General features: G+C 39.6%; 2 protein-coding genes across 4 annotated transcripts in view; one reads left to right on the top strand and one right to left on the bottom strand.

Moving 5' to 3' along the window:
- Window positions 1–27,359, bottom strand: part of st6gal2a (ST6 beta-galactosamide alpha-2,6-sialyltranferase 2a) — a 70,889-nt gene that overhangs the window by 9,259 nt on the left and 34,271 nt on the right. The window contains exon 7 of one of the 2 annotated variants that reach the window (XM_044216726.1): window positions 19,836–21,740. The exons of the other annotated variant lie outside the window; for it this stretch is intronic. Within the exon in view, the coding sequence (XP_044072661.1) occupies window positions 21,493–21,740 (248 nt within the window). The 3' untranslated portion in view covers window positions 19,836–21,492. Of the gene's footprint in view, window positions 1–19,835; window positions 21,741–27,359 lie in introns of those variants that run through there. 2 annotated transcript variants of the gene reach the window in all.
- On the top strand, window positions 71–26,284 carry tmtops2b (teleost multiple tissue opsin 2b). Of its 2 annotated transcripts, XR_006380130.1 has the most exons (5): window positions 71–1,536; window positions 10,520–10,845; window positions 16,850–17,083; window positions 24,266–24,751; window positions 24,860–26,284. XR_006380130.1 is itself a non-coding variant. In XM_044216728.1 (4 exons), the coding sequence occupies exons 1-4, from the start codon at window positions 1,170–1,172 to the stop codon at window positions 24,479–24,481; spliced, it is 1,143 nt and encodes a 380-aa protein (XP_044072663.1). In that variant the 5' UTR covers window positions 71–1,169; the 3' UTR covers window positions 24,482–26,284. The 2 variants fall into 2 exon arrangements, 1 of the variants encoding a protein (XP_044072663.1); XM_044216728.1 differs by having other exon boundaries at window positions 24,266–26,284.

Here is a 27,359-nt window from a genome sequence, read left to right as displayed (position 1 = left end):
GTTTAAGAGTCCACATTTAATTCTACCATTTTGTTGTGCTATTTCAGCTGGGGTAATTTTGTTTAGGTTTTTATGTTAGCTCTTATGTTTATTAATATAAGTGGTCGGGGGGCAAACGCCGTCACCAAGGAGTTTTGGGTGGGGAACTGCTCTAATGGAAACGCAAACAAGCGTGTAGGACTGCAACTCTGTCTAGTGGTCTCAACTCTAAATTGTCATGGTTTTGGTCCACTTATAAACTCGGCCAGATTTCTAGATATGAGAGCTGCTCCATCCAAAGTGGGATGAACGCCGTATCAGACCAGGTCTTCCCCAGAAAGTCCGCCAATTATCTACAAAGTCCACATCATTATTCAGCTGGAAACAAAAATTGCTGTGCCTCAGACTTCCTTTCTAACACCCCTATTAGACAAGAATGCAATAACCCCTTAGCCATGACGTCTTAAGACTAGAAAATCTACCGCGTTAACGCGTCAATTTTTGTTGTGTTAAGGCGTAAAGATGTAGCGTGTTAACACGACCAAATTCTACGTGTTAATATGCATTTTAATGTAGTCTAAACAAGAAATATCTAAGAAGCAAATGGCCTTCCATAACCCCGTGGTCCCTGTCATCCCCATGTCTCGTGACGTAAGAGTCGCCTTTAAAAGATGCTGGTTAGCGGAGCAGAGCGCTCTTTACGCAACACTGCGGGAGTCTTCACTGTGAGCGCGGATTACAATTCATCAAAAAGTGGTGACTTGGAGATGACAGACTTCCCCAAACATAAAATAACAGTCAGGAAAAGGCTGAGTCTTGTGTAAACTAATGAATCATGACAGCATTGCCGAAATATTAAGGCGTCAAAAGAAACTGGTGCGCACATTGAAATGTGCTGAATGCCGAGAAGAAGACGCGCGATGCGACAAAGTAACAGGTGGCACTTCATGGTTTCTAGCCTTTGAGTCAATGTCAGTTTTCTATGGGCGAGTTAGCAGCTAGGCTACATGCTGTCAACATCAGTGGAGCAATGTGCGTTTTGAAAACATAAAGGGTCGTATGTGCCAAAGGAAAAAAACAGCATGGAGAAAGATTTAAGAAGGAAGACGCTATTCATAAACTTTCCAGGTGAGCAAAGTGACGAACTCGAACTACCAAAACGGCTCCAGAGTGAGGACAAGCTCCGATGAATGGACAGCAGAATGTTTTCTGGTCAGGCTGGTCTGAATTACAGCTTCAACCTGAGCGATGACCGGGAGCTGGTGGACACGCCGGCGGGCAGTGGGAAGCTCTCCCCGACGGGCTTCGTAGTGCTGTCCGTGGTGCTGGGCTTCATCATGACTTTTGGCTTCCTGAACAACTTCATTGTCCTGCTCCTGTTTTGCAAGTTCAAGAAGCTGCGAACACCAGTGAACATTCTGTTGCTGAACATCAGTGTCAGCGACATGCTGGTGTGTTTGTTCGGCACCACACTCAGTTTCGCCTCCAGTGTCCGCGGGAAGTGGCTGCTGGGGCGCAGCGGCTGCAGCTGGTACGGCTTCATCAACTCCTGCTTTGGTAAGTTCCTAATATTTCTTTTTTTAGAGAGAGAATAGCATTACTGCCATACTAAACATTTTTTTGTCAGTTTAGGGCGAAATAATATGCTGTTTTCATTGCCCATAATGGATACAACCTGAGATATATAGTTACTTCAGTATCAATAGTAAGGCAAATCTCTATTGTCTTAACATCGTCATAACGTCAATCCTTTTCAGTTGCTATATATTTCGTGTTGCAGTACATCAGTGACTGCGAGGACTGATGGGTTTTGGATGCGTTAATGTTGCTTTCAGCAGAGCACGACAGTCCCTCTTTACACCGTCTGTTTAATGACTTTACTGAGGTGATTCATACAATTTAAAGTTGTGTTTATTTGTGAATAATGTGATTTCTGATAGTTTGTTGGATTTATACAAAAGGTACACATTTGTGGTGTCAGAGCAGTATACAAATTAATACATTAAAGACTGCAGATGCTGGCACATTTAAAGTGACAGCTGAGCTGTCATGGACATGCACACACACCACATATACACAACATAAACAAATAGCCTACTCTTGATATGGATCCCTGAGATTATTTTTAAAAATTGTGACCAGTATACTGAGCGGGACATTTTGCAGTTGAAAAATCAACTTGTTATTGCTCTCTGCATTTTCTTGTTACTTAACGGCCAACATATAAGCTGATATATCTGCAGTAATATCAGCCTTGCTGATTTATTGGTCTAGCTCTACTTTGTATTATGACATTTTCCAGCCAAATGCAAAATCGTCCACAGAACAGGGATTACCGTCAGATTTTTATATTACTGCATCACACTGTTTATGACCTTTCACAGGCCTCTTTTCAAAAGAAACAACACGAGATTATTTGCTTTACTGCAACAGCTGAACATTCTGGGTAGAAGTCCTATATCTTGTGTGAATTAACCCCTTTGTGCATGAAGTGTCAAACATGGGTGCCGACATCCACGTTTTCATATTTTACTTAAACACCTGACTGAATTTTACTGTTTGTCACACAAAGAAAATTTAGCTGCCTTTATACAGCATGTAGTCTTCAAGGGCGGTATCCTGTACATCCGTCCTGATGGTATCGACTCATATTCATCATAGAGAGGGTGTGATACATCACTGAGGAATGCTAATAGATAATCTGCACCATTCCCATGCTTGTTAATTTATTTTTCCTTTTGCTCCCTTTTTATTATCATTTTCCCTGTTTCCTTCTGTCTCCGCCCTCTCCATCAACACACCAATACCTGTATTATTGTGTCATTTTAACTCCCCCCTACTCTCTGTTTTCATATCCTCTGACAGTAATATCTTCTTTGTGTCAATGTATCTATATTTTGTTAAGTTTTGCTTCTGTTTTTTCACCTGCTGTGCTTTGTTATGCCTCACTGATAAAAAAAGGGAATTTTGCTTTGGAGGAATTTCAATTTTATTGAAGAAAGAGCTAGTATATTTCATACTGTGTTTTTCAAATCAGCAGGTGTTTATTGAAATTTTGTTCCCCTCTCAGCTCCCGTACTGTGCCAGTGGCGCTCAGTTTTTGCCTGTACACAGGACTTGACTCAGCATGGTACTGAATGTTGGAAATAGTGCTAATCTCACTGAGTGCAGCTGTCCAGTGATTCAGTCATATAATGTTTGTTCCATGACACCTTTGGATATTGTTCTTGCAGGATTTGGCAAAAGAAACTCTGAAATGCTAAAGAGAATATGCTGCTGCACATTGAGGAGACATTGATTTTACATATATACTCAGGTCTACTTCTCAACAAAGCTCAGAAAAACTGAATAAGAATATCCATCACTTAACCTTAATGTTAGACAAAGACTCAAGCAGATACAAGTGGATAGGAGTGCAGAGAAAAAAATGAAAACTGTAGATACCGACATATCTTTATTTCTACTTTTGATTATTTTTCCACCATTGTGAACAAAGTGTATAAAGATAATTTCACCTTGACATTCAAAGAAATACCTTATTATGTGTGCCTACATGTAAATACATGTTGATTATCATCATTCAAATACAAATAAAGTACAGGTAAATGATTTCCTTATTTCAAAACACAAAAGATATAGATAAATAATGCCTCTGTGTGTGTGTCTTAGTTGTATTATTTCTTTCCTTGGGCATTTTTTGACATGTGATTGCTCAGCATCAGCTTTACAGTTTGTAATTCCCAAATGTAAACACACAAACAAAAACATTCAAAGCAATTTTGCATCTTCTTTCAAAATAGTACTCCTATATTTGAATGAAGCGTATACAATATGTTAATGTATTTATTTGTTCACACACACCCAGCAACCAGCACACTCACATCGTCCAGTACATCTTGTTCCCTTCAGCAGTGGCCTTAAAAGAACATTATACCATCGGTTTCACATGCCCATTGATGCATAGCTACGCTTTAATGTGTATGAAGATGGCAGAGTACTTTGGTTAATCTGCAAACAACCATATTAATGCCTGACTTGGATTATTCATTATTTCATCTATAAATGTCCATCCATCATCTGCACCCTGTTGTCTTTCCTTCAGATGAGATAGCAGAGGACCTGCTTCTATATGTCAATGCTGGAGCACAAACTTAAACATCATATGTAATAGAATGATTGATCACCAGTTGTCCATGGCTAGTTACAAACAAGAATCAAATTTTAAAAAAGGCTCGTAAAGCATGACATTCATAATGCAGAAAGCAGTGAAGACATAGAAAGCTCTTCGGGGCTTTCTAAATGTTCAGCCTCAGGGTCACCACTCGTCTTTTCTGTAAATCACCTTTTCTGTCTATTTACCTTTGGAAAAACACAATGCCAGAAACCAGCAGGATGACTCATACCCATGTTTATTCAAGTAGTTTATTTTTGCTTTGCAGTTTTCTGAGTGCTACCTTCGACATACAACTCTTTGTAAAGTACAAAAACTTTGTCAAATAAAAAAACTTAACAGCCTGTATTGAGACAAGGTGAGACATTGTTTATTCAAAAGTATGTGCTGCTAAGTCGTCTTTTTATCATCCATGGCATTAAGACAGACAGACCGAACAATTGTCATTTTTAGCCATGCTTGCTGCATGGGTCTAAGGATGACAATGTTTGTCACCACTTTGGTCCAAACTGAAATATCATTAACAATATAACAACTATTGGATGGATTTCCATGAAACTTTATACAGATATTCATGGTTCCCAGAGGATGAATCTTATTGACTTTGGTGACCACCTGACTTTTCCTCTGTCGCCACCATGAGTTTCACATTTGTGGTTTAGAGTGAAATGTCTCAGCAACTTTAGGTTATTTTTTAATAATCAGGATAATAATCTTTATTTATTGAAAGATCATGCATTTATTTGTTTATTTATATAAAGATCATTATTATTGTAATTATTCTAGAACAAAATTAAGGCTTGTCAAAAAAAAGGTTGTTAACCACACACACATTACTATGTAATCATAGTGAAGGTTTTTTAAAACTACAGATCACAATGTAGTGAAAGAAAAAAGCTCTATAAAATGTCACCCAATTTCACAACTTTATTTTCCTTTTTTGCCAACTTGCAACATCACACTAATTGGACTCAAAAGACTGCGTATACGCATGGTATGAAAGATGTGTACTACATTCCTACTGCCCGTGGATTTTCATACATTTGGAAACCTGCGTGGAAAATGGCGTAAGTACCTTTTTGTGTGTACACATTTGGCCCCAGGTGTTCATATCTTCAGTCTGGTAAAGGCAGTCCTCAGAGAGAAACAAGTTTTTTCCCCACTATGGTTTCTCTTATCTATTTTCCTCCAATAAAATTAAAATGTCCCCCTTTTCATGATACTGTATTTTCACCAGGACAAGAGCCCTGTTTTGTTTTTTTCACCTGACGAATATACTGAATTTGAAGCGTTCAAAATACTCAGGATCATTTCTTAAAGCAAGGGTAGGTTGTTATGGTTTGAGGCTTGAAATGTAGTTATTTCCTGTTTTTTTTATAAGTGTTCTGCCTGATGTGTCTTGTTGTAGCTCTACTTCCTGTCTTTGCTTGCTTTTCCCGCCAGTTTTGATTGTTTGCCCTGCCCTGATCAGTTCCACCTATGTCTTGTTATTTCCCCTCACCTGAATGTATTTAAGTCTGATTACCAATGCTAAGTGACAAAGTACCCTCTGAAAGTCTGCCAGAAGATGTGAATGCAGCATTACATGCTATCTCTACTAAGACCATAACTGAGCTCAATGAGCTGATATACGCCACAGCAACAGTGATTCTAGAGATGCCTGGCTATAAGATGAACACCATAAGCCACAAAGAGCATTATCCTCCATGTTACAGAAAGGTGCAAGGAAGAAAGAGCTACCTAACCTACCTGAGGCACTGGAGACTGCCAAACAAAGACTCACAGCTACCCACCTGAAGAGATACACGGGAGAAGCAGAAGCCAGGAGAATAAACCGGATGTTCTCCACCGAACCATCCAAAGTGTATTCTCAGTGGCAGGGTAATAACACAAGAACAGATCCACCCAGGGCTGAGACTGAACAGTACTGGAAGAACATATGGGAGAATGAGGTATCACATAACACCAATGCTAAGTGGCTAGTGGATCTAAGAACAGACCACAGCAATCTCCCAGAACAAGATCAAGGCCAATAACCTGCCTTTGCACAACATGGAAGCTCCTGTCAGGCATTATAGTCGCTAAGATGAGTAGGCACATGTCTCAATACATGGACCGGGCCCTGAAGGGAACTGGTAGTAATACCAGTGGAGCCAAGCACCAACTAATGGCCGATAGATCTGTCACTCATGACTGCAAGACCAGGCAGACCAACCTGGGCACTGCCTGGATTGACTACAAGAAAGCCTACAACTCAATGCCACATACATGGATAGTGGAATGCTTGTGTATAAATGTACAAGATCAACAGGAAAGAAATGAACCGAGGGGGTTGAACTACCAGAAGGCAACATTGTAGATGTTCAGGACAGCTACAAATACCTTGGGATCCCGTAGGCAAGTGGAAACCATGAGAAGGCAGCAAGGAAGTCAGCCACAGTCAAATACCTACACAGAGTAAGGCAGGTCCTGAAAAGTCAGCAAAAATCTTGCGAGGAGCACCTGGTTGTGGCTGGTTTATGGTGAAATGATGTTCTTTCCACTTCTGGATTATGGCCCAAGCAGTGCTCACTGGAACATTCAGAAGTTTTGAAATCTTTCTGTAACCAATGCCATCAGTATGTTTTGCAACAATAAGGTTGTGAAGGTCTTGCAAGAGCTCTTTGCTTTTACCCAGCATGAGATGTTTCTTCCGTGACACCTTGGTAATGAGACACCTTTTTATAGGCCATCAGCTGGGACTGAACCAACTGATATTAATTTGCACTGACAAGGGGCAGGATTGCTTTCTAATTACTGATTGTCGGCTTTCCATGCCTTTTTACACCTCCCTTTCTTCATGTGTTCAATACTTTTTCCCTGTGTCATTTAACATTATAACACATAACTTAATTTATGGACATCTATTTCTGTACATGTGTGGATTTCATTAGTTGTTACCAACATCTGGTGAAAATTTCATGTCAATAGCACCTTTAGAAATATATTTACTGAGAAAAATGGTGATCTGATCTCAAATAAAACAAGCATTATCTGATCTGCCACTCCTACGCTTAAAGGATAAGTTTGGCATTTGTCTTATTGTCAACAAATCCCATGAAAAAACCAAAACAATGCATCACTCTGTCTCTCAATACTTTCTGACTCCCCCTACCCTGTCTGTAGCACTCAGCCTCAAACCCCTTGGTGCCTACTGAAGACATAAGTAATTAAAAACATTTCACAAATACATAGTTTCATTTTATGAAAAGTAATTTCCTAAAACAGCTGGGCACTGTAGTTTTAGGTGAGATTAGGAAACAAGAATAAGGCCCAATCAGAGGAATAAGCAAACAAGCAATACAGGAAAATGTCATAAAGAAATACACAAAAATACCACAGAGCCTATTTTGCACACCTGTATGCTAATCACTACACAAACAGTGTGTGTGTATTTAAGCCTTTGACCCACTGAACATTGTCATGAGCCAGATGAAGCACTAAGCGAAGCATGTTGCTTTTGTCAGTGTTAATAAAAGACTATTACAGTGCATAACCATTGTCTCTGTTTCTCACTGGAAAGTCTGGGCGTATATAAATGCTTATAAATGCACTTCACTTACCACCAACTCTCTGAAGATGCAAATAATTTTCACTCTAAGTGCGTGTGGCTATTAGCACTGGTGTTTATGAATTGGACTTTTTTGCAATGAGGCTCATTTGCATAGAAAGCAGCCAATTTTGCACCAAATGTATGCATATTACTTCATTTACATGCCTGCAAATAGCACCGGAGCACCGAGACGCTATTTTCTTGGCAGCGCAGTTAGGGGTATTCACCCTTTGCGGGTGCCTTGAGAATTTCTTTTTTGTCATGTTTATGCAGGTTTGGCGGCCGCAAAAGCTGGACAATCCTTTTGTGAATTCGCTCCTGAGTGTGCAGTCTCTATACCAAAAACACTTATGGTTAGTATTTTCTGATTAAGTGTTACACATGAAGCACATGCTGGGCACAAAGCTTTTTGCTCTTTTTCAAGAATAAGGCCCAGTTCCAATGTCCATCCTTACAGACTCACAGACACGCAGGTACCCAAGCAAGTGCTTGAGGGCCTTCTATGCACACTTTACATGAGTTCACAATTCTGCTGAAGGGAATAACCCACAGTGCACAGTGTTGTGATTTTATTTTAAAACGATGATGAATGGAATTCCATGAACATCAAGGATAAACACGTCACTACCCAGCACTATGTATACTTCTTTGTCTTATGATGCCATGATGGTGACTTCTTAATATGTTGGTTGGGCCCACAAGACTGTTTTGCATATAATCTGAGACTGCCCCCCCCCCCTAAAAAAAGTCATAAAAGTTCAAAATTACGAGGGCAATCCATCCAATACTTACAAGCAAGATAGTTCAAACTTGGCAAAAGCGGTGGACCGACCGACTGACTAGGGACACAATCTCCAGTATCAAAATCAAGCGCTTGTTAGACCCATCCATTCAACCAAAGCTTCACACTGCTGCTGTTTGCTGTGTTATAAAAATGTCACGCTACTTCCTGTTTTCATAATGAATTGTAGGTTGTTTAGCTGTTTGAAAAAACAGTTGTTTTTCTGGAAAGGTCAGTCTTTGCAGAAGGGTTACACACACTGACTTATTGTCAAATAAAAAATTTCACTACAGATACACAACCCGTCTTGTTAGTGAGCTGCATGTAAAGTACGAAGCACCAGGAACTACAAAGAGAGATCTGCCTTTTTCTGAACTGATCTCATTACACTCCTTATGGATTTTATGTTCTATATGGTGAGGCTTCTGCAAAAGGAGGATGAATTCTCCAATAGGCTTTGATCTTATGTAATTAATTCTGGAACATTTTATGTTAAAATGTGAAATGTAGGTGTGATTTTGTGGTGATTCACATCAGCAAGGTTTGAACAGGGAGTGGGGACTTTCTGTATGGAGTGTGCCTGTTCCCTGCGTGAGTTTCCTTTAGACGCTCCAGTTTTCCCCCCACATGCTAAAGACATCCAAGTTAGCTGAACTGGCAACTCTAAAATGCATACATAGGTGTGAATGTATTTTCCCTCTGATAGTCTGGTGACCTGCCCAGCAATAAGCCTGTTTCTCCAGTAGATACGGTACATTATCTGACTCTATCTCATTTAATCTAAGATATTTGAAGTTCAGAGTGGTTTGTCTGCCTGATTTCAGTGTGGCTAGTGTTTTTGTTCTCAAGAGATAGAGGATTTTATGCTCTCAAACTCCCCATTCCTTGAATGCCAGATGGTAATATGGAGTATTTGAACCATGGGGTATTGTAATATGACTACTTTCTTTGTCTAGTACAAAGAGTGGTTCTGTCACTAGTCATTCCTTATTTTGTTGAGTTATAATGGCAGTTGTTGGTAACATCACACCACTATAAAACAGGAGAAAATGAAAAAGATTAAGCGTTCCAAAGAGGAAGATATAACAGCAAATGGGTCATAGGGTTGGATTTGAAAAGATTAGGCAGTGCCATGGTCATGGCTATTTCAAGGAGCATTAGTCCTCTATACAAATGTACTGTAGCTGCTCTAAATAATCCTTTTTGTCTTTTCTGACTGATTTATGATGCAAAAACACAACTAATCCCCCCCAGAATCATAATACATGTGAAAGAGGCTTGTGCTAGGACCCTGCGGTGACTGCTACTCCATCACAATGTACAGTATGTGCACTGTGTATACCATAGACATATACTGTAAGTACAAGATGACACACAAGTGATGTTTTCCAGAATACGTGTAGTGTGAATGTGTATAAAAAATTTGTCTGTCAACAGAAACAAACTATATTTTAATCTACAACAAAACAAGCCCAACTACTATTACAGAATAGAGGGGCTGGACAATGATGAGCCAAATTTGAATAATTACACAATGATCAATCATTAAGCAGAGTGGCAGTAAATGCTTCAGTATGCCTCAAACCAAGTGCTTCAAAAGAAGGAATCAGCCTGGTGATTTGTTTAATCACCCGGTGTGATAATCCCATCATCTAAACCCTGACTGACTGCAGGTTTTACTTTAGATCAGACACACTAAGTCACTTTGAAATTTACTGTCACAGATCTCTGTGAGTTGGTATGGGAAGCAAAATAGTTGGGAAACCCCAAACGAAGCTGAGTCCAGTCAAGAAAAGAATAAAAGCCAGGAACATTCTGGCAGACAGTTTTCATTCTTGACTTACTCAGGTTGAGCCTTCAGGAATGTGGGAGGCACTTTTGAATGCCTTTGGCAAATATGCAATTGTGTTGTATGTTTTTGTTTCTGTTTAATGTCCGAGTGAGCCATATGACTTACAGCTGCCCACTGTGACTCCTCCACCTCTGTCTTTCTCAGGTATTGTGTCGCTGATCTCTCTGGTGATCCTCTCCTACGACCGCTACAGCACTCTGACTGTATACAACAAGCATGGGCCAAACTACCGCAAGCCCCTGCTGGCTGTTGGGGGCTCTTGGCTGTACTCCTTGTTCTGGACAGTGCCTCCTCTACTGGGCTGGAGCAGCTATGGCATAGAGGGGGCAGGAACCAGCTGCTCTGTGTCCTGGACAGTTCAGACAGCCCAGTCGCATGCCTACATCATCTGCCTTTTCACTTTCTGCCTGGGTATACCTGTCCTGGTGATGATCTACAGCTATGGCAGGCTGCTATGGGCAGTCAGACAGGTAGATAGAAGTGTTGTGTGCATGTATAACAGTTTGTTATTTTCCTGTCTGATGTTGAAGCCAAAACCACAAATTGGTTAAATTGATTCTCCACCAAAATCTACCTTTTGAGTAGCAAATGCTGTATGCTTGAAAAGTAAAGCCAAAAATAGTTTTCAGTTTACTTTTTCCACAGAGAACAGCAGGTGGTTAGCTTTAATTCATGTCAGTTATAACTGACTCCAATGGGGTCCAGTTTTTAAGGTGAAAGAAATTTCAAAACATCCCTGGATACTTCTGCATTCCTCTGCTGTGACGGTGACTCACATTTTCTAGCACAGCTAAGTTTGATTAAAAGCAGAGAACCATAACTCACTCTACACTTGGAATTGTGAAAAATTCAGCAAAGGAATTCATCACTTGAAATTTTCTTTGGTGAGGCAGGATAAGGGAAAATGGTTTCTCTTTTTACTCTAAAGTGGCTGCTCTAAATAATAAATTTTGTTATTTTTTAACTGATTTATAATGCAGACCTGAAAATCACAAGACACACTAAAAGAATAGTACTAGGACCCTGCTGAGAGATCGCTGTTCCTGCACAGTGAAACGCTTCAGAGGGGGTTGTTGTTCTTTTCAGCCACAGATAAAGGAGGCAGAGCAACTATATGATGAAAATGGAGGTGCTTAATATCTTTGAAGGGGTCAAAACTCCAATAACACTTGTAGTATAAAGAACAACTTTATTATCAGACGAACATGTTTCTGTTGTGAGGGTGTCACGCAGGAAACACAAAGGAATAGGACCCAAACGCAGACTTAGAGGCAGAGCAGATGCCGTTCATAATTTATTATAAAAGGAAAGGCTTACACGGACAGTCAGGCGGGCAGAGGTCCAAATCGGGAACGCAGTTCAACAAAAGCAAACCAGTCCTATGGGAGCAAACAACAAACAATGTTGTTCAACAATGCAGGCAAGTTCCAAACACACAGGCAGGGACACAGGCAACGAGGATCAAGACACTCAACATGGATATAATGTACAACTGCAAATGACCCTTTGACCCTGAACAAAGGAAAAACCTCGGACTAAATACACTTAGGTAGGGGAGACAGCGAGACACAGGTGCAATAAATTAGGGCGGGGCAAACCATCAAAACTGGAGGGAAAAGCAAACAAAGACAGTAAGTAAAACAAGACACGCAAGGAGAGGAGAACACTTCAATATAAAACAGGAAATATGACCAAAACCCAATGCTATGACAGTTTCAGCTTGTGGACTTCTTGCATGACCCTGATAAAGGTCACAAAAAGAAACATTGGTCTGAATAAAGTTGTTCTTTATACTACAAGTGTTGCTGGAATTTTGACCTCTTCAGACTTCTCGCTTCTCCATGCACCATAGAATTAAGTAAAGTTGTGTCAGACATCCCTACTCTGCCTCTACAGCACTAAATATCTTTTAAATACATTAAATGAAAGTAGTAGCATGCATCACTTCCCCACAAAATAACTCCTGAACACAACAAACTGATTTAACAATGTAAGTGGACCCAGCTCCAGGAACAGTAAAAGGCTCTAGAACTGGACTTTTAGGCATCTTTTCACCAATCACTGTCATGCACATTTAAAGTATCCATAGAAGTGACTAGTACACTGAGTTTTGTTGGGTTTTGGTGAGACTTTACTTGCTTTAGGTGAGTTAAATCCTTTGCTCTCCCAGTGATTTAAATTGTTTATTCTGAGAGCAGAGCAGAGGGCAGGGGATTATCACAGCATTACGCCTCAGAAAGATCAGCTGCTTTGACAAAGCCTAAAGCCACTTAATCATCTTCTTGTTTCTTTAGTCATTTTAATCCAATGTTTTTGTAAAGCACTTTGGACCTTGGTTTTTTAGGTGCTGTCTAAATAAAGATTATTAAAAGATGATTGCACAGTGCACAAACACGGAAAGACAATAAACAACCTCTGACCCCTAAGAAGGAGGAGGAACTGAGGAGGAACTGTAGCAGGACTCTGGACTCTTGGCACTGCTGTCTCATGTCCCAGGGATGTTCCTTTAGCCAGAATCAGGGGTTTCCTCCAGTGGTCAATGTTATCCTCTGACTGCTGGATGGCTCTTTCCTAAATAAATCATATTCTCTGTTTGTAATGACCTTCTGGTATCAATAAGCGGCTTTCACAAAGTTGCCCTCGCCTATAATTACCTCTGTGTGGGTTACATTAGCAGAATTGGTTTCAGTTCAGTTTCATTACCTTTGTTCAGTCACTCTTTGAACCACCTGTTGGTCTGTGCTAAAATAAATTGACACCACTGCCATTTAGTTGCTATTTGATTTCGTACAATTAGCACTGCAGTTTAACCTTTTAATAAAGCAGGGCATGTTGGTGGTCATAAGGAGATACAATGGGATCTTTATGGACAGGAAATCCACAATAAAGTGGAAACCTAGCGTCCACTACACTCGTCCTGCCCTCACTCTTCTACTAACATTCTTTTTTGACTCTTCAGAAAGAATGAAGATAGACAAAATAATGAACAGGAGGCAGCGGACATCCCTTAAAGTAATGTACAACAAAATAAAATAAATATGTTTACAGAGGACATCTGGATCAAGAGATTGGCTCCAATGTTTAAATGAAAATAATATATTGTCAGACTGTAGTAAATACAGGATGAGATTGATTATTACTTATTGCGTAGATATACCCTTATTCTTCAGTGGGTAAAATGTGTGCACACAATTCACAGAATCAGAACATGGCCCTGTGACCTTTCCTTATTTCCTTTCCTTTCCTTATCAAGGAAAGGTCGATCTCATTCACTTGTACATCTGAGAAGTTTTTGTGGGCATAAAGAATTGCACAATTATTTTCAACAGGCAAAATAATTAGTGAAAGGCTGAGAGGCCTTGAGGGGAAACTGGATGTGCGTCATTCACCAAACGCACCCACTGTTTTCAACCGAATTACGATTACAAACCCATTATGTCAAGAAGCAGCCAAATCTGAGCAGCTGTCCATTCAAACTAAACAGACCTGATCACAAAACAAACAAAGCGGAAAGAAGTTTCTTTGTATAAGATATAAAAATATCACAAATATGTGAAAGTCCCTATAATCTAACCAGGTCCAGGCCATTAAAGCGATTCAGTACATGCACAAACATCATATTTAATACTATGGTACGACGGTGTAGTCCCTCATTCGTCCAGGAGTGTTCTATCATAGAAAAGGTTTCAGTCGTAGTCATCTGGACACTGTTTTCAGAATCAAGACGTTTCGGCTCCCATCCGGAAGTCATTCTCAATTGTGAAAAAATGGGACGGGAACTAGAAATTTAAGCTACTCTGTGTTACATAAACCCTGCCCTCAGGAAGGAATCTGCCTGAGCATCTGTTAATGGCAAGTTTCACCTGAAACTGACCTAATAGTTTCCAAGATGGCCTATTAGGTCAGTTTCAGGTGAAACTAGCCATTAACAGATGCTCAGGCAGATTCCTTCCTGAGGGCAGGGCTTATGTAACATGTCTACTAAAGACATTTAAATCTCCGTTAGAGGATAGGTTCACATTATTTCAAGTCTGTCTTAAAATAATACTCACATTCTATATGTACACTGACAGGGTTTTTGTATGCTGAAATTGTTTCTCCTGTGTATACCGGCCACAAAGAGATCCGTTCCTTTGAGCAATTTCAAAGTAACTAACGGGTGGCAAAATCCTCAGCTCTTTTTCTATGTAAAAAATATGCATTCCAAAGTTCATCCAAAGCTAATTTTAAGGCTTCAGTAGTTGGAGTTACACAAATAAAGTGGGTATCTTCCAAAGTTGCAGTGTTTTCAGTACAAAATTTTCACTTTTTGTTAACTGTTGATGATTCAACTCTCCAGTCTGTTGCTTGTGGAAGTCAATTTGACTCATGCTAATAGCAAATGACAGTATGTGACAGAGTGTGGCAGCAACAAAAAGAATTTAAATCACATGTTGAATAGTGTGATATTGTGTAGATTTTTCAGTGAGCATTTAAAAAACATTTAATCAGCCTGCCTCATCATCCTAACTGAAATTTGGCTATAATATGCTGTGGCTTGTTCAGTCCAAAACATCTATGTCAAGGAACGGCAGCGGCAATTCTGCTGGGAGAACTAATCCCCCTTAGCAAATACATGCATGAACATTAGATCTTAGTAAATCAACAATACCAGAAGCTCAGCACATACAGAGGAGGTTGGAGTGGTGGAGGGAGATGCAGCAGCAAACAGCATGAGCACATAAGTAGAGTAAATGTGAGACATGTCGGTTATAAATGCTTCTGTATGAATGAATGTGATGAGGGTTTTACTAGCCAGCTGGTCAATGAGTCACTGATTGTGCAGCATGAATGAAACAGCTGATGGCAATCAGCTAATGCGAGCGCAGCATCAGTACTCTGCCTGAAATGACCATGGACGTATTGAGAGAGCTGGATATGGCGCCGCCATTCAGCCGTGCTGCCAATTTGTCCCAGTGGCCCCCTGCGGCCCAAAAAGCATTTTCCGCATAGACCACCATTATGAAAAAGACATCTGTAAAACAGTTGACATGACTCCTTCAACTACAAACAATGCAAATTATTACTCTTTGTATTATGAATTATTAATCCATGAAGGTTTTATATCTGTAAAACTTTCCCAGAGTCTAGAAAAGTGTGACGTCATCCCAAAGTAAGGTCTATGGGCCGTGAGGGAACACTAGCCAGGCCAGCAGGACAAACATTAATGTGCATGTGCAGTGGGCCGCACAATGCAGAAGTAAACCCAGAAGCTAGGAAACTTTTGTGGCTTTTGCGCTCAGGGAGTCATTTTCATTCAAGTGGATGGGTGCCATTTTGAAGTCCGGTATCCAGTTCATATAATACATCTATGGAACTGACTCAATGCTCCATTTCTGTGCAAAGGCACAGGCTCCCTCAAATATCCTTTACTCCTCACAAATCAATGGTGATCATCAGCTGCAGAAGTGATTAAGGATGACATTTAACCATTTAGCAGTCATGTTACATGAGAAAGGGTTGAATTATATGTTCAACTTCCTCTTTAAATAGGAGTGCCTTGGGCTTCTCCTGCATGACTATGTCATGCTACTGAAATTATCACATATATGAGAAGAGCTGAGCTCCAGTTGGCACTAGCCCTGTTAAATCCCTGGCAGTCGTTAAAACTGAGGATCATTTGCAGTAAAATGCAGGAGTTTTAAATAAAGTTGTGACAAAGTACCGGGCTCAGTGGGCTGTGTAGTGTGTCATGCAATGAGTTGGGAAAACTCCCCCACTTCCCTTCAACTTGTTTTCATTTATCGACATTGCAGAAGGGTGAAGGAAGGGCTGAGATTAGGTGAAGAGATCCTATGTGTGAAGAGATCCAAATAGTGATGTTAAAATAATTTAAATTGGATTAGGATTAAGATACAGCTGGATTAATTATAATCTACCTGTTTAAATTATATATCAAGAGACAAGCAGTGAAAGTAGATTTGTTGAATTTGTTCACTGATCAATTAGTAGGTGTAAATAATATATTTTTTTAACTGATCTCTGCCTTTTATTGCACACCCAGGGGGTCTTGGGGCCTCAAAAGCTCCAGGTTCACTGCATGTGAATTGGTTTTGGTAATTTCATCAATTGCAATGTCATCTGAAACACAGATGACAAATTCATTACATCATTTTCAAATTTCTGTGTATTTTGTCTTGGAATTGGCAAGTAGCTTGTGCAATCAGTGAATCTTTGATGTCAGAGCATCCTTGAATGCACAAACAAGGAGAGTTTACAATTTATTCTTTGTAAACATGCAATTTATTTTTGAAGCTTTCAAAAATCAACTTGCAGTCTTACCCTGCAAGATTGCAGGTTGATTTTTGATTTTCACACTGTAGTGAAATTAAAGAACCACCAGCTGCCTAGAAAGTTAGAGATGAATCAATGAAAAAGTCTCAGCTTGATCATTTTGCTCTTGTTTCATCAACCCTCTCTGACTCTCATCCACAGGTGGGTAAGATCAGAAAGACTGCAGCTCGGAGGAGAGAGTACCACATACTGTTCATGGTTCTGACCACAGCAGTTTGCTACCTGTTGTGCTGGATGCCTTATGGTGTCGTGGCTATGATGGCAACATTCGGCCCACCCAACATTATTAGTCCTGTGGCCAGCGTGGTGCCTTCACTACTGGCCAAGAGCAGCACTGTCATCAACCCTCTCATCTACATTCTTATGAATAAACAGGTGAGTCAGCAACGTGTGTGTGTGATTGACTTCAAAGTCATAGTTTTGAAAATCAAGGACAATTTGACATGTACAACAGCTTTATTTACACAGTAAAAAAAGACAAATTACAACAACTGAAATCATACAAATGATTTCTATTTAAATATCAATTCAAGTGTAAGAAGAGAAATTCACGACAAATCAAAGTCAAGAAGAACACCCTAAGGCTGTCGGGAGTGAAACAGACATTCACTCTTCGTAAGTTCAGTCATGGATGCTTTTTTTTCTCTCTTTTCAGGAATCCTGCAGGAGGGAAATGTAGAAACAAAACGTAAATGTTGAAGAATCCTTTAGAGGCAGTGTGGTGCAGCAATTCCCACAATACAGAGTAAAAACAAGACATGAAAATAGGCCTTGAGAGTAAAGAGAGGAGAGAAAGAGGCCAAGAGGGCAAAACGTAATAAACAGGATTTAAAATTAAATTAAATTCCACCTTAAGCATCCTAAAGAGAAGCAATAGCACCTTCAAAGTCCCGCTATTACTCTGATTCCTCATCCCATGCTCAACCCATTAAGACATAACTAAAAATGGAATTTGGCACAATATTAAAGATGTGAAGATGTTGCCAGAAGGCATTGTACTTAATCAAGTGCTCTCAGGGAACTACTAATAGCTGCACCGCAGCTGGATGTGATTTTCCCTGTCCACAAGCATGCACTAAAAACTGCAAAACACCACTTAAGAAAAAAATAAATCTTATAGCACAATCATCTCTCACAACATTAATGACAATGGTGTCTACTTGCAGCACGGTACAGCACAGACAGTTTTAAGACTCTTAGCCCTGATCCTGATTTGCATGCTCTGCATTGGAAAGTAATCAAAGTTGTTAGAAATGTACATACATTATGTTCAGGGTTTTTGCACCTTCAGTGTGTTACAATCGATCAAATCAATAAAACATCTGATCATTTAACAAGAAACACAAAAACCTACAGCAGAGCTGAGAACCTGTGTGATTCAAAATGAATGCTAAATCTCCTTAAGCTTCAAAAATGGTTTCTACAGGCTGTTTTTTAAACCTATGTTACAGTCCTAAAAATTGCTGACTTTACAGGGTTCCTTGTATGGAGGACCAGTCCTGCCAAAATCAAAAATAAATAAATAAATAAATAAATGACTCCATAAATAAATTAATATGCCATTAAATGCACCAAAAATACTAAAATTAATTTAGGCATTAAATAATTTATTAAATGTGACACAAATTGATATTTGTTTTAATTTGCTTCTGTATTTATTTACATTTGTATTAATTCCCATATTTTTTTACTCTCCCATTTATTTTTCCATTTTTTTATTCATTCATTCTTATTTATTTATTTCAGCTAATAAGCTAGCTTGGTATTCTCAGTAAGCACCTATCATGTTTCTAAATTACTCCGTGCTCACGTGGGTCCTATGAAATATGACAACTACAGTAGCTTGAAATGACTGTTTATCAGACCCCAAATGAGACAAGAATGCAAAAAGGGAAAATAATACATAGATAAATAAATACATTACAAAATAAATGAACATATTAATAAATAAAATGGGAAAGTAAATAAATTTGGGAATTAATACAAATGTAAATAAATACAGAAGCAAATTAAAAACAGAAATATCAATTTGTGTCAATTTTATAATTATTTAATTCCTAAATTAATTTTAATATTATTTTTGGTGCATTTAATGGCATATTAATTTATTTGAGTCATTTATTTATGTCTTCTTGATTTTGGCAGTTCCGGTCCTCCATACCCTTCAAATAATCTTCTAATGACATGCCAAACAATCCACCTGAAACTGGGGCTGGGTATCAAACCTCACTGCTTTTTGCATTCCAAGTTAAATGTGTCCATAGCATATCAAAAACTGGGCTGGGCGATATGAGCATACCATATAACGCGAGACCATTTGTCAACTGTCAGAGATGTTTCTATACAATTTCAACTGAGGCAGCTGCAAATCAATGAGGATAACTGCTTTGTGGCAATATTAGATTAACAGGATTTTGCATCAATGTGATGAAATACCTTTGTCATGTATGTAATTCACTGAATTAGTCATTCCTATCTGGTTATTTCATCTATACACACACTCAGGTGCCAGTTTATTAGTTTCACCTAGCTAAACAGTCCTGCAGTAAATCCTATCTTCATTAAGGTTATATATAGGTTCTGTTCTCGATGTAACTGTTTTAGAGAGTTGTTGATTTAACTGGATGATCAGTTTGCAGGATGCGGTGAGAAGTATTTCTGTTTTCTATTTTAATACATTTATTGCAGGGCTGTTGTATTTATACTTCATTTTAGCAAAGTGTACCTAATAAACTGGCAACTGATTGTAGTTTCTCAATAAAATTTCCAAAAAATTTACTATATCACGATATATAGTATTTCAGTGTTGCAATATAAAATATTGCAACACTGAAATATAATGTAAACAGAAAATTGTATCTATATCGCCCACCCCGACTGTGAAGTATTGAAAATTGGCACCAAATACTTGGTCAGATTCTTGTTTCTTTCCTTAGATCAGGTATTGTCTGAGTTATTAAAAAGGGTTTTTTGTGTGGTATCAGCACAGTGCGTGTTTGCAGCAGTAGTACTGACCAAGTTTGGATGATACCCAGCCCTACTCAACAACAAGTAAGTGCTAAGCCCCAGAATCATCTACAAACTACTACAGAGCCATCTAATTCAACATACATCAGACTATTCAACATTTCTGTGACAAGTTTTTACATTTTATTACGAACTACAACCAATGGCACAAGAATATTTTGTAGAATAGCAATAAAAATCTCTGTCATAGGCAAGATTTTTCTGACTGAATGTCGGCAGCAAAAATCACAACTGATCCTCCTCTGCACGCTGAACTAATACCTCTAGAGCTTGCTGCAGATGTGGCACTGACTGACTGTAAACATAAATATCATCCTAGCCGGAGACAAAGCAAATCCGATATTAGGCAGACCAATATTAAGAGGCTTCAGGAAATATGAGACATTTATAGTTGTAGGAAATAAGCTTCATGCTGTTACATGACAAAGAAATAACCCTGCACATACGCAGACTATACTGCAGTGGTGTGCTCCAGGGAGGGATTGGCCATTACACGCAGTGGTAAAATTACATTCAATAAAGAGTGAGCTGACCGTCAAAAATAGGGGCTGGTGATTGCTGAGGAAGAGCTGAGAGTCCCCTGATACAGCTCACTTCAGCAATATCAACTGCTCCACACCTCTCACGGCAATTTAACTCCACGTTACTGCAGTCCTGCCACAGTATGTACTGCATGTATCCGAACAGTCACAAGGCAACCCGAGGAAAGTGTTCAGTTGACCACTAGGCACAGGGTTACAGCTGTTCTGAGCACCGTTTTTTTCTAAAGATCAATTTTGGCCCCATTTACTTTGATTTAATTACGGCGTCAGTAAAGAAAAAATGTTACTATAGGTAGGATGAATCCAAAAAGGACAACCAGTGCCTTCCTTCCTGTGGGCTATTAACCGAGAGACAGGCTTCTTGACATTGAATGAGAAATCATCCTAAATATGTGAACAAGGAGAAACAAACTGGTGGTAGTGAGCTAGCAAGTTGGCATGCACAGGAGTTCAATTTAGCATCAAGCTTAACAACATCAGTCGTGTGAAATAAACCCCTCATGACAACACGAAGCACAACTTCTGGTTTCACAAGATGAAAGAGGAATGTCGAACAGGAACGCCTGCTGCAGAGCGATGAAATATACAGTAATATGACTGCTGTGACAGCTCGACTTGGTCTCTGTGGAGACACTAAAACTCTCTTTCACACTACGCGTTCTTCTGCATGTGTTGCTGCTCTATGTAAGTGATTGTGTGAATTTGGGTATATTTGTGAGTTTATGCTGCATTTATTACATTTAGTGGACCATCACCTTTGGACCAGTAAAAAACCATTAACAGTGGCATTTCCTTGAAGTGGAGAACCGCCCATACTATTGAAAAACACAGAGTTTACACCACTGAAACACACCCAGTTATTGAAAATTCACTTTTTTTTTATCTAAAAACAATGATCTGTTGCTACCCTAGTCAGCTCCACAGCTAACATGGCTCAGCTAAAGCAGAGAGAAATGTCTTTTCTTCATCTTGGAGACTTCCTGCCAGTCTCTGGTCTAGTAAACCATCTTAATGAAGACAAGTTCTTTCAGAAGCCTCCATGTTTCCCCCTCCTTGGAGGGCTATGGCTTATGCTCTTCATGGATCTAATTTTAAACTTATAATCTCCAGCCTCCTTGTCTCCAGTGGCTTTATTGCACCTCTCTCTTAGTCAGCCAGAAAAGGCCAGAGTGTGTGTATGTGTTTGTTCAGGCTCAGAGGGTCAGGTTTCATATCTCAGATGTCACAGTCAACGGTGCTGAAGCCTGGAAGAGTGACCCGTCCCTTCCTCCTGAGGTCACTCTCGGGTCCCATGTTGATCCGCTGGATCAGGCTCTTCTCATACAGGAGGGGATGGTAGGCACCCAGTGTACAGGCAGCATCGTAATAACGTTCATGGTAGTGGCACAGGTCTGTCTGCCTCATGGAGGGAATGTACTCGTACACATGCACCTGCTCACACAGCGCCATCATCAGGAGGATGCCTGCAATGGCAACAGACAGACAGAGAGAGAGAGAGAGAGAGAGAGAGAGAGAGAGAGAGAGAGAGAGAGAGAGAGAGAGAGAGAGAGAGAGAGAGAGAGAGAGAGAGAGAGAGAGAGAGAGAGAGAGAGAGAGAGAGAGAGAGAGAGAGAGAGAGAGAGAGAGAGAGAGAGAGAGAGAGAGAGAGAGAGAGAGAGAGAGAGAGAGAGAGAGAGAGAGAGAGAGAGAAGTTCAGGTATTGCTATTCAAAAATATCTCCTGACTTACTTTTAAACCTGTAGATACTCACAACTGCAGACCAGTTCAGGGTAAAAATGGTAAAAGGTTTTGCCTTTTAACGTCAGTAAATCAACGAATTACCACATTACACAAAGGTAAATAAGACCATCACCAAAAAGGCTGCCATCTTTTACCAGCCTCTAAATTGCATTTTTTGGCATAGAGAAGTGTTCTCTTTTACAGGAACTCTCTGTTCACATTCACACATTTATACATGTTCACACCTGAAAGCTGCCCAGTACAACCACAGTCTGATCTGCTGGTCACTGAGCGGCTCTTCTGGAGAAGATGACATTTTGGGAAACACACTTATTCACTTTCTTGCAGAGAGTTAGATGAGAAGATCAATACCGTTCTCTGCCCATTCAAGATGAAGCTACAGCCAGCAGCTGGTTAGCATAGCTTAGCATAAAGACTGGAAGCAGGGGAAAACTGCAAGCCTGGTTCTGTCAGATAAGGTAACACAATCCATCTACCAGCACCTCTAAAGCTCACTAAAGAATATTTTGTGTCATGTCTGTTTAATAGATACAAAAACTGAAGTGTAAAAACAACAAGTAGCAGTTTAACGAGGGGTTAGCAGCAGGACTATTTTTGGGCACATTGACCCCCCAAACAAGAAATGGGCTAAAATGCACACAATGTCAGGTTTAATGTTAAAGTTAAACAAAATGGCAATTCAGTCAGATTATCAGGCTATGGAATCTGAGCTGATCCTGATAAATTTTGAGGTACTGCATTGGCTACACATATTTTTCATGTTTACGCCAATGAATTTGACACAGTATGGTCTTGTAAAGTAAAAACTTGTTTTCAACTTACTGTAAAATACCTTACCAGTCCTCATATAGTCTAGTATTAATATACACTGATACTAAAATGCACTCTCAGTTGGGGAAATCTGAATAGGGAAAGTAAAGGTGTAATAGTCTTCCTCAGCATCTGCTACACGCGCTCCTTTGGGAAAAGCATATGATAGTTTGCACAGTGTCTAAAGTCAAGGACTGCAGTTAAGTTCAGTTGTGCTGAAAAAGAGCAAGAAAGCTCAGCAAAACCCCCCTTTGGATAAAGATAAAAATAGAAGTGAATGCATAATATATGAAGATGGTGAGTTTGCCTACATCAGCATGCACTGCATGGTATCTTTCATTGACTGTGATATGTTGGCAACATGGAGAGCAGTCAGCTCCCACATACACTGTTATCGTTTTTCATTCAACCTTGCTTTGTACTGCCGATTTCTGTTTATCATTTTCTCTCTGATGATTATTCTGCTTGCAACTCTCCTTCTCCTTTGCTGCACTCCAGCATGATAACAAACATCACAAATAACCAAGCAAAATCCTTCCTACCGACTATGTAAGCGTGTATTGTTGGCTCTGTGTTGTTTTCTAAATAAGATCCAGAAGTTTGACCATCTACATTGTCCTTTCTAGACCTAATTTTCTCATAATTATCACCATACTAATCACTTCATCTCATCAGCCACAATGTGCATTAGGCCAGTTTACAGTAAATCTCATTAGGCTTTACAACACAGTCCTACAAAACCAATGGAAAGATGTTTTTCCAGTAAAAGGACAATCTAATAAGACATTTTTGTACTTCTAAGTGAATTTCACTTTTGCATATTTGACCATTTTTAGTTCTGTTTATTTTACACTGCTTTCCATAAATGTACAAGTATATAAGCAATCAGAATCAGCACAATAGTGCTAAAGTAATGGCCAAGTAAGCATCAAAACCGCATAACAAAAAGGTATCCTTACATCATTTTTATTTACTGCATTTGTCTTCACCATTGTGTCCCATTAATGTACAAGCAGTGAGTGTTCAAACACCTGCTTTGAGTTGTACAGCAAAAGAATGATGACAAAAGAAAAAAAAAATGGCATCATGACTCATTCCCTTGCAATATTCAGGAAACACAGAGCAAGCACTTATATTTCAGGGAGCAGCTCTCAGACCTTTCCAACTAATGTGTTGGATGACCCCCAATGGTCAAACTAACTACTATGCCATCTACTGCCAGTGCAACAAGCCATTAGGGGACTATTTCCTCCTCTCAAGCAGCACTACTGTACCTGTTGACTATGAGGACATGGAAGTGCACTACAGGTCTTACCCGTACCACGAGTCTCTCTGAGAGCATGAAACCAAGGTCAATCCACCTCTGTGGATTCCAAGAATTCACCATTTGAGCTGGTACGTTGTGCTCACAGTATCTTTCTTTCCATCTCTTTCTCAGTTCTACAGGTGTTTCCTGATTCTGTTTCACTGTGATCACTGGTCATCAGAGAAGGGCACTACCTCGATGCCCTCCAAGACCACGGTAATCCAGCTTAACCGCAGAGTCTACAGCAACACAGTGGCCTGCACCGCCCAGATCTCAAATGACGCTCTCAACCAGTGCTGCAGCACCCCGGCCACCAAGCACACAACTCCCCCCGGGGTCACAACCTGAGCCTGAATATTCTCAACATGACCAGACAGGAAACGCAGTGATGATGAAGCAGCAATGGTTAAGCTTGACAGCTATACTTTCAATGTGAACTGCTGTGGAACGTGGGCTAAAGTATGACGCATTTAGAAAGTAAATGTAGTGTATATGTGAACTTGTGTTTGTACAGAAAGGAACATTTTTTGTGTGTCCATTGAATTTGAGTTTTTGACATGTACGAGAGTACAAAATGTTGGAAGAAAGACATGTTTTATAGACACTATATGGCCAAAGGTATGTGGACACCTGAACATTACATCCATATGTAATTGCTGAACATCTCATTCCTAAACCATGGGCATTAATATGTTGCTATAACAGCCTACACTTTTCTGGTTTCAGGCTTCCCACAAGGTTTTGGAACCTGGCTGCAGACATTGTCTCCCATTCAGCCACAGTCAGCTTCCGATTCATCCCAAAAGGTGTTCGATGGGTTTAGGTCAGGGCTCTCTACAGACCAGTCAAGTTCTTCTACAGGGGTATAGGGTTTGGGTTAGTCAATTCATTACTCATCATCGTTTGTAATTGTGCTGCTGTAAATGTCAAAGCTAGTTGTACTGGAAAATAATAATAATAATAATAATAATAATAATAATAACGCTAATAATAAGATTATTATTAATTATTATTATTATCATTATTATTATCATCATCATCATCATCATCGTTAAGGCTGTAATGTTGTGCTTGCAGAATCCGACCTTATCCTAAATTTAACTTTCAACTTGTATATATTTAAAATGTTATAACTTTGGTCTGCATGGTAGGTGTTAATTTTATTTATTTTTATTTCTGTGTTAGTGTTCCTTCTTTTGAAGTAGTTACTTTGTGTTATTGTGTGGTTTTGTTGCATGCTTCTTTGTACATTAAATTTCAAACTGATCAGAAATCACGGCAAGACAAACAGTTACTTACACCGGCATTAAAGGGCTCCACCCTCTCTAGGAATGATTAGTCACACACCTGTGGTCTCACTAGGAAGTAAAAGCCATGTCACAGAGACTGGAGGCCATGGGAGGTTTCCATCATGGAGCTTCTGGCCTGTGAGACGACGATGGCGATTACAGCCATGACGGGTTAAGGAAAGGGGAGCACAAGGAAAGGGATATGGGATGCCAAATAGCTCATATTTCACCTGCTTTTAGTTTTGACTGCCAGGAGGGGAGAGGCCAGTCTGAGATGGGGAAAAAAGTTGTGATGTTTGACTACAAGATATACAGTATAATTAGCCAAACATTAATGGTGTGCCAAGAAGATTCCATGTGATGGCTGATTAGAACCCATACCACACCTGGGCACACGGCTGTGATGCAACACACTCAGAGCTAAGTCTCCTGAATGTGTGCAGAAGTTTTTCACAGCAGTTGACATGTGGTTTAGAGGGTCTCTCCACAGCACTCTAGACAAGAAAAAACAGGATGCAACATCAGGGAATTGGAATACACAAAACTGCTGAAATTTAATGGCCCCGAGTTCACAAAGCACTGTGCCGATATCAAGCACGTTTGATAAAGACTGTACTTGCTCAAGATGTGGTTGCTTCGCTCTGAAACAGCAATGGCTGACCTTCTCACTGCAGGGTGGTGATGAGACCCGAATGAGTATTCTGACAATCTGACTTAAGCCCGTCTGTAAACTGACTTGACAGTTCAAACTGTGAATGGATGCTAACCCTAAGTGACTCTAAGGAACAGGTAGTCGTTTTATTGTATGTTATTGTATGTTGGTTTTAATTGTTTTAATAAATATCATTGCTGTAGAAGAGAATCATTGCGTTGCTGTATTTTAAAAGAGACTGGAGGTTCTTGTGAGAATGGTGTGAAAACAAAATTAATTATGTCTGAGAAAAGAGGCAATTTTCTAAAAGTGACATGAGGCTCTGATGTGCCACATTACTGTCAATGGGTTTCTGACCCTTTTCTAAAGATCAACAGCATGAACGTGCCACACCTGTCTGTCTTTTCAGTGATGCTGAAGAGATGCTGAGATTTGAACTCTGACAACAATTAATTCATGTTTGAAAACCTGCACATGACGTGACAGTGTTATACAACTGTGCAACCGTGCACCCATCTGTTTTTGTTCATATTGAAAAGGCTGCATTATTCACTTACTACAGGAGATAAGCAAGATTTATTTTTATAAAGAATGTAGCATACCACCATTTACTGCACATCTACATAAATGTAACATAACTTAAAATCTTTAAGTCAAATGATCATGTTTTGATAGACAAAGCTTGATTTGTGAATTAACTCCTGCTGTGTAAAGAAGAAAAATCCCTCCATGGCATCTGTACCAGCAGTGCACAGTGCATCTCCTCCATCTTGTAGCCATAATGACTACATTTCTTCAAAAAGACAAAAAAAATAATAATTACACAGCACCCTCCATTTAACACATGGCATCAGAATAGAAGGAGTAACTGGCACACACTTGCACTTACTAATTTCGTGTAAAACAAAAAATCTAGCTTTTGCACCTTTGGAGGTTGAACAAACATTTGCACTCTTTTATAACTCAGCGATGGGTGAGATAGAAGCTAATTATTTTTGAATTTACAATTTCTAAAAAAAGATAGTCTCAAATTATAATGACACGTCTCTAACGAGGGGGATTGTGCTTTATTAAAGGCCAGTCCCCGTTAACAGCTGGGTGAAAATGAATCTATATATACACACACACAGCATATAGCAGAATTGATCAGAAAGCTTTCTAATTTACAAGACATGTAGCCTAACATATAAGTAATATGACAAGACTAGAAACAAAAGACTCCTCCAAGGAACATGCTGACATTTTAATTTCATTAATAAGGATGCAGGCAGCAAAGCCTTACAAT

This window comes from Siniperca chuatsi, linkage group LG12 (assembly GCF_020085105.1).
Source record: "Siniperca chuatsi isolate FFG_IHB_CAS linkage group LG12, ASM2008510v1, whole genome shotgun sequence".
NCBI lineage: Eukaryota > Metazoa > Chordata > Actinopteri > Centrarchiformes > Sinipercidae > Siniperca > Siniperca chuatsi.
This window is presented reverse-complemented; position numbering and strand designations above follow the sequence as displayed.

Excerpts from the sequence above, each read along its gene's own strand:
- tmtops2b (XM_044216728.1), top strand. The coding sequence starts at position 1,170 with ATGGACAGCAGAATGTTTTCTGGTCAGGCTGGTCTGAATTACAGCTTC. Across the intron at positions 1,537-10,519 it reads CTTCATCAACTCCTGCTTTG|GTATTGTGTCGCTGATCTCT; the intron begins GTAAGTTCCTAA and ends TGTCTTTCTCAG. Across the intron at positions 17,084-24,265 it reads ACATTCTTATGAATAAACAG|TTCTACAGGTGTTTCCTGAT; the intron begins GTGAGTCAGCAA and ends TCTCTTTCTCAG.